The sequence below is a fragment of the Populus alba genome, chromosome 9 (assembly GCF_005239225.2).
Source record: "Populus alba chromosome 9, ASM523922v2, whole genome shotgun sequence".
NCBI classification, from domain to species: domain Eukaryota; kingdom Viridiplantae; phylum Streptophyta; class Magnoliopsida; order Malpighiales; family Salicaceae; genus Populus; species Populus alba.
In genome coordinates, this window is record NC_133292.1 from 1,128,678 (window position 1) to 1,136,789 (window position 8,112).

The following is an 8,112-nucleotide window of genomic DNA, read 5'->3' on the forward strand; positions in this document are numbered from 1 at the left end:
AAAACCTAATTAAACAGGAATATCGGCTTTCTTATAATTTGGAGAATAAATCTCTTTTCAATATATTCCCCAAAAAAATTACGTTTTTAAAGTCTTTCAAATTATAATCACATTATTAACGTGATGAGTATTTCTCCTTGATGAAATAAAGTTGAGCCTCCACGGGTTTTGTTTTTTCGTTTTCTTTTTCCCCTTATTTCTTTAGCTTTACTGCAACTAAGAGAAAAGGCACGTATTGAGAGAACCTCATCCACGACTTTTGGTGGTGGTACTGGTGGTATGTCAAACCCTAGCTATGCCATTCCGTGCCTCTTTCTCTTTCTTGAGTGTTACACATTGCTCTCCCACTTAGAAAGAACCCCAAAAAATTATTTTAAAAGATATATAAAAGATAATCAAAGATGCCTCCATCACTCACTTTTCGTGAATGAAAGGCAACCATGAACACTAACCACTTACTTACTCAAAGTATTCGAAACTTAAACAAGTAGATGAACAAAATATTGAGAAACATGTCTACAAGATTAAACTTGAGTAGTTATATGTTGCTATAAAATCCAAACAAGAAAGAATTTGGATAGTAATGAATTCTAGTAAATTATAGCAATGATACAATTAAAATTAATTCACATTGATCCGTATGGATCTTTTTTAGTATTTTTCTAGTAATGGCAATCCACTAAGGCTGGGGAGGAGAACACTAGTGGTTGTTGTGTTGACGAGAATTGGAATTTGGATTCGCGGAGGTGATGATCATCTTCAGGAGGAGCTGGTAGATTAAGATCCAAAGCCAAAATATTTCTTGGCTTGATCGTATGGTTGTGATCACCATGAATATTAGACTCAGTGGTAGCACTTGATGAATCAGTACTGATATTGCTCACTTGGTTGGCGCCTGTGTTGGCCCTATGCCTTCTCATGTGACCTCCAAGAGCTTGACCTGACATGAACTCCGAGCCACAAATTGAGCACTCATGAATCTTAGCCTTGTTAGCCTGAAAACCCTTGTTAACGTTGTTGTTGTTGTCGGTGGTGGTGGTGGTGGTGGTGTGGGGTATTTGGAGAGAAAGAGAAGGATAAAGACTCCTTTTATTCAATTGACGATCGTCAAGATCCTCCATTGATGCCACCACAAGACCTTTTTTCTCTTCCAGTGCTGTGGCCTTAGGCTTTTTGTGACTGGCTCTGTGCCCACCTAATGCTTGGAATGATGGGAAACAACGGTTACAGGTTTTGCACTCGTATACAAAGAAACCGGCCTTGTTAATGGTTGGTGCGGACATATCTGAGAATTTTCGAGCACTAAATTTCTCAACTTTACTGCCTTTATTTTCATGAATTTGCTTTGGAGGGACGTCACCTTGTGCTAGCAGAATCAAGCAATTAGCCATAGCTTCTTCTTCTTCTGTGCTCTCACAAACCTCACTAGAAGTTGTAGGAGAGGAAGTTGAACCATAGTACTCCTCTATAAGCACTCCTCTTCCTCCCCCACCACCACCATAACCACTTGATGAGCAAGAGGTCGCCACCTTGTGTGGGGAAGATGACCTTTGCCGCTTGGTGCGTTTGCCTTTAACGATCCGAGTAAGATCATTAGACCCCATGAACTCATCTTGAGCTTCCATATCCATCATCAAAGACCTTATGTGAGATATAGCATGAGAGATGTGATATGCACAGGTGACCTAACAAAGAAGGGCTTGTAGAGAGTGACAAATAAACAAAAAGAAAGAGTAGTAATTATAAGGAGTGATGAGGGAAGCTATGGTGGGGTTTGTTAAATACACACACACACACACTAGTGAAGGGTAACATGGTGTTTGTTGCTTGTTATATATATATATATATATATATATATATATATGCTTAGAAAGTTTGGTGTGAGTGAAAAGCCGACCCGTGAATAGTTTAGTCAACACCACACAAGGAACCAAAAACTTTTCTTGCGTTTCCAAGCTTCGAAGTGTTAATAACATGGGAAGTTTTTACTTTTCATGCGTTTTAAATCTGCTTCTTTAAGTTAATGCTTGAATAAAACGGTACATGCTTAGAAATTAATCGCCCAAGCAAGAAAAAAGAAAAAGAAAAAGAAAAGGAGTGAAGCTCGCATTAAAAAGGGGAAACAGAAATTTCAAGTAAGATCAGTTCGTCTAGAGATTAGAGAGAAACTGAAAAGTGCAAGAATTAATATATTACAAGGAAGGGCGGCTTTGTCTAATTAAACATTAAAAGAGTCAGTTTCACACTTACTTTCTCTCACACAGTATGCCAACCAAGTCACGAATAAACGATCAAACCCACTAAAAGCAAAGGGCAGTACTGCACGTCAAAAGCAAGCTAGCTGCCTGGCTTCATTCACTCCATGTCTTGTTAAAGTAAGGTGCCATCACCGCCACTTACTCCTCCTCCTCCTCCTCCTCCTTCAACTTGTGTGATTCTGTCTCTCATGTGAAGTTTGTGGGAATAGGGCATAGAGTAAGGGGCACCAAGTGCCTCAGCCAGCAAGAAACGAAAGGGACATTGCTATCAGTACTGAGCATGTGTCAAGTTGACTAACTGCTGTAGCTAGGAAGGGTATGTTTACCTTCCAAGTATGTGACAGGTATATATATATCTTGTTGGAGTCTTGAGCTGCTTATATATTCTCATGTTTGTATGGAACTTTTAATATTTAATTTAAGTAAGGTAATAGTAAGCAAATTTATTTAAAGCGTGTTTTTGACAATATGATAATGATTGTTTTTTAAATAAATAAATATACTGCTTTTCAAATTCATTTAATGTACTAGCCTCTGTTTTGGATTGCAGGGTGCTCAGAATTAATATATATTTTTTTATTGTTTTAATAGATTTTCAAACACCCTATAATAGCAATGCTCGTTTAATCTGCGGGAAAATCAAATACAGAAGTATTGGTTTGGACAATTAAAAAGTATTAATTTAAAAACCCAATGGTTCATTATCATTAACGTTGCCATTGTTAATTTGATCTCTAATGGGAATAGATAAAACCCAATTCGTGGTTAGATACATTGGATGCAATATATGACGCAACATTTACTTGTAGCATTGAGATGCGTAGAATTTTAGCTCACGGGGAAGAATTTGTTACAGATTCACACTTGTGTGCTTATATTTATTTTTTAAAATATTTTTTATTTTAAAAAATATTCAAATAATATGTTTTTTAAAATTATTTTTATATCAGCATATTAAAATAATCAGAAAACACAAAAAATATATTGATTTCAAGCAAAAAAAAAAATTAATTTTTTTCAAAAACACTTTTAAAAAACAAGAAAAACAAACAAATTATAATGATTGCGATGCAGTCATTTTTAGTATAGTGTAGCTGATTTTGACTATTTCTTTATATTGCACTAATTAACATAATTCTAAATCATGTGAGTTTTTTTACTGTACATGAATGTATTGTGGACCAAGAGACAATTAATTGTGGAATTGTATAGTTGTTTTGCTATGTATTAAAACATATGAGGATTTTTTTATTGTACATGCACTGTGGACCAAGATACAATGAACTGTGGACGGCATTGTAGCACCTTGAAAGACGTTTCTTGTCCGTGTTTTTAGTCAAGAATTGCGGCTGGGGTGGCTCATTTGAGTTTTGCCATTAAAATGAGTGATGCAGTGGCAAAGGGGACAATTAATTAAATCAGACTGTAGACACTTGGCACTTAGGCTGCCAAGCAAGGATGTTGGGGCCAGCCACACGCATCTAGCCGCAGCCCCATACAGCAGATACCTTGCGCTATGGCTAGCCGAGGCCATAACATGCAGACACTTGACACAGAGTGTGACCCAGCCTTAAGCTCTGGGGGCAGACCCGCGCTCTTGGTTGCAGCCTCAGGGCGCTTGATTATTTGTTATAATAATATTTATAACACAATAATTATATTAATAAACCAAAAAGTATTTATAACACAAATTATAATATTTTTATATTAATACTTAGAATTATAATTAAAATAATATATTTATAACACAAATAATAATTTTTTTGATATAAATACTTAGAATTATATTTTCAAATCTTAAAAAAAAATGATGGTTTTTCTTCACTAGTAATAATAGTATTTTTTAAATTTAATAATAATAATAATAATATTCCAAATTTAAAAATATTAATTATAATAAAAATAATAATATGTCTAATACAAATAATAATAATTTTCAATATAATAAAAAATAATAATATTTATAAGACAAATGATAATATTTTTAATATTAATACTTTTGTATTATAATTAATGTTATTGAAATTAAAAATACTCTTATTTCTATTATAAATATCATAGTTTTAAGACTCAGCCCTGTGGTCGGCCCGATCGCATGAGCCAAGGAAAATGGGTCCTGACGCAAGATCCAAGAGAATTGGATCCTGACATAGGACCTAAGGATTGGGCCTTACTCGCAGTAAGCCTTGCCTCCCACCACACCAGGACCCAACAATATTGAGTCATGTAATCAGGACCCAAAAATTTTAGGTCCTGCCTTACACTATAACTCAACGCCCAATTGGGCCCTGAGTCCACTAGGAGTCAATATCTTTAGGCTCTAGCTACCACCATGACCCAACACTCAATTGAGTCCCACACCTGCCAAGACCCAACATCTTTTGGCCTTGCCTACCACCATGACCCAACACCCAATTGAGTCATACCTCCACCAGGACCCAATATCTTTAGGCCCTTTGCAACCATGACCCAACAACTTGGGCCATGCTCAATAGTATGACCCTACACTTTGGGTCCTGTTAGAAGGCTAGGCCCAATAGTGTTGGGTGGGTATGTTATTGTCAAAATCTGGGTCTTCAATTGACCCGAAGTAAACTAGTTAACCCATAACTCGGGTGATCTAGCAAAAATTCAGAAGGAATTTTTTTTTTCAAATGTGTTTTTTATCCTACCATAAAGTGACGAGACTAGTTAAAAAACCAAAAACTAAAAAAATAGACAAAATCTCTTCTCTTTTATTTTGTTTAGGAGTTTCTTTTAAAAATTATTGATTATTTGACCCGCGACGAAGCGAGGGTCACATAACTAGTAATTTCTTGAATCATGTTGTAACAGAGCCCAATATATACATATGTATGTATATATATCTATAGACACCAACTGATTGGTCACCGTACAAAAACAAATGGACAACATGGTTGTCCCCTAATGGGTCGGGCCTAAGCAGACATGCTAAGTTGTGGGTCTTAGCTCGGTAACTAACCGCGAACAACCATTTTTTAGGCCTTAACTTAACCCATCACTATCTCAATACTAAATTCTTAGGGATTTTAGTGTTGGCACACATAGCACTACAATGTTATAACCTCCAAGAGGTAAGTGTGATGCTTAGCTTTCTCTCAAATAATCATCGCCAATGAGTATGGCATATGCCTTCTTAGTATGACGCCAACCTTTCTTGCCTATCACCTACAAGTGCCAACCTTTTTCACCAATGGCCATGGCATCTAACCTTCTAGTACGGCCCACACAACTTTACATGCGCGGTATAGGAAATTGTTCTTCATCATTTCTCCACATAGTGTGTCTGCAACTCCATGCTCCATAAGGTAATTTTATGTGACTAAGGTATAAAAATACCCCCAGATAACTAGATAGAACAACACAACACGCGACCATGACAACATGTACTCTTACACATTCTCGTTATCATTGTTATACATTCTTTCCCTTCTATGATTCATTGAATTACTTATATACTTCTTATTAAAGAAGGCCACAACACGAATAAGATCAATAATGATACAAGCTTCTATGAGAGAATATTGTCCCCACAAAGTGGAAGATTTTCCAGTTTATCATTGAGTTCTACAGACTTGTCTCTCTAAGGATTGTATATTCATGAAAGCCAACCTTGACAACTACTATGACTTTACTAACCTTCTCGAAAAAAGCATTTTTAGATCATAATTTTTTGCTGTGGTTGACATAAAATAAATAAACCTTTAGCGGGTTTTATTCTACCTACAAAAATATTTTCAAATCATAAATATTTGTTTATGATTTTATTAGTCATAGGTTTACATAAGACAAATAAACCTCAACGGGGTTAATCTTTAAAAGTTGATCAAAATGATAATAACATTAGTGGGCAAAAACAAATTAGTTGGCAAAAATATTTGTTTTTGCCCACCTTTCAAATAAATAATTATCAAAGTTTTGATAGTGTGTCAAGGGTTTTAATATTCAAGATTAACCTAGGATAAATAAACCATCAATGGTTTTATCCTTAAAAGTTGACTAAAAATATAATAAGATTACTTGGTAAAAATATTTTTTGCTTGTCTTTAAAATAAATAATTATTGAAGTTTTGGTTAAGGATTTTATTATTCATAATCAACTAAGGATATATAAATCAACATTTTGTATTATCCTGAAAAGTTGATTGAAGGGATAATAATATTTTTTAATATGTGGCTTTATCATAAATATCCATGTAAAAAAAATATTTTTGTGGCATGTTAATTATGTTTATCTATAAAAGCAATATAGAATAAATGAACAATTATTGGACATTATTTTAGAAAATCCCTTAAAGGGTGATATGAGCAACTAATATGTAATTTAATATTTCATAATAAAAAATACACACATACCAATTTAAAAAAACCTTAGCATAAAAGCATATTTTATCATTAAAAAAAAACAATATAGTTTATCATAGATAGAATGCATAGGGTGATGTCTATTTTTCATGTTATATAGAGTATCTTATCCAAAATCTTTAAAAAATCAGTTAGAATTTCTAGTCATTATAAAATTAAATGGCAACTTTTTTTCATATTTTTATCTGTCTCATATTTATTTGATCTCGATTTTCACCGTGACAACCATAACAACAATACATTTTAGATGTCTCACTTATCTACATATATTGTGTTTGTTCATTGATCAATAATTAGAGGCGGCATTAAGGGCAAAATGCAAATTATGCATGCAAGTCAACAAAATTATATATTGAACTTACTCTTCGCCATGTTGGCCTATGACTATGGGCTACAAGAAGTTTTCACACATTAATTAAAGTGGCTCTCACATATTCCCTCCTGGCAATAATGGATGATGGATCAGCTAAGTGTTTGGTTAGCCATGATCGATACAATGAGAGACAAACCAAACCCCACTCAACTCTTGCTTAATAATAAAACTACTGAAAGAGTCGTATCTTTATTTGTAATATATATAGTTGAAATGCAATAAGAATCATATATAATTCATCACTTAAATTTAAATTAAGCACAACACATGAATTATTGATGAAAAAATATTATGAAAAATCAACATGAAGATCAGTTGTTTACCAATTCAACAAAGAGTATGTGTGTGTGTGGAATTACTACTCATTTCGTATTATTTTAGGGGAGACAAGATGGTAGAGGAGAAGGGATGGGAGGGCAGTCATGCATGCTTTAAATTCGAAGACAAGTAGTTGATATCAAATAATGTCATGTGATGGATCATCATTACCCAATTCTTATGGAGCTGTCTGCTTTTTCAGTCATAATTCTCATTAATGCATGCAAATGGCACAAAATGGCATGAATCTTGAAAGAAAAATGGAGAGGCGAGTTCACGGCCGATCAAGGGTGGTGGAGGTGCTCGGAAGGGAAGATTCTTTGCGTACGAAATTGATTTGGTCAATTGTGAGGGGCACGCGAGTGGTGGGACGCTCACCCTTGTCTTGTGTGCTGCTTTCGTTTCAAGCTAGCTAGGTAAAAGGACTCACTCCACTACACTACACTGAAGTAGTGAACTTAGGACTCACTCCACTTCACAGCTAGAGTCGCTAAGAATAAACACGAGCAGTCACAGGGACCAACTTGATGGATGGGCTACTAAAGGTCATGAGAGCATGTTAGCTGCAACTAAGCACCTTTGAGACTAAATCCTTTTAGGAAACTTTTCTTAATTGAGACTAAATCTCTTTTGAAGATATTTTAAAGGTCAATGTGTCAAATCTTCTTCACCACTTGGCCTAAATCAATCCCAACCGGCTCTTTATCACTCCTTCCCCTCACATTCGAAGTGGTTTCGATTTTGTACCACTTCAAAGGTTGTAACTAATGCACACAG

The 8,112-nt window shown here is 34.9% G+C and overlaps 1 protein-coding gene across 1 annotated transcript; it reads right to left on the reverse strand.

Annotated features, from left to right (window-relative positions):
• Nucleotides 1-572: 572 nt before the first annotated feature.
• LOC118034755 (zinc finger protein ZAT5) lies at nucleotides 573-1,793 on the reverse strand. The gene has a single exon (XM_035040137.2). The coding sequence runs from the start codon at nucleotides 1,632-1,634 to the stop codon at nucleotides 663-665; it is 972 nt and encodes a 323-aa protein (XP_034896028.1). The 5' UTR covers nucleotides 1,635-1,793; the 3' UTR covers nucleotides 573-662.
• Between the last annotated feature and the right edge of the window lie 6,319 nt (nucleotides 1,794-8,112).

Coding starts and splice junctions, on each gene's coding strand:
- LOC118034755 (XM_035040137.2), bottom strand. CDS start 1,634: ATGATGGATATGGAAGCTCAAGATGAGTTCATGGGGTCTAATGATCTT.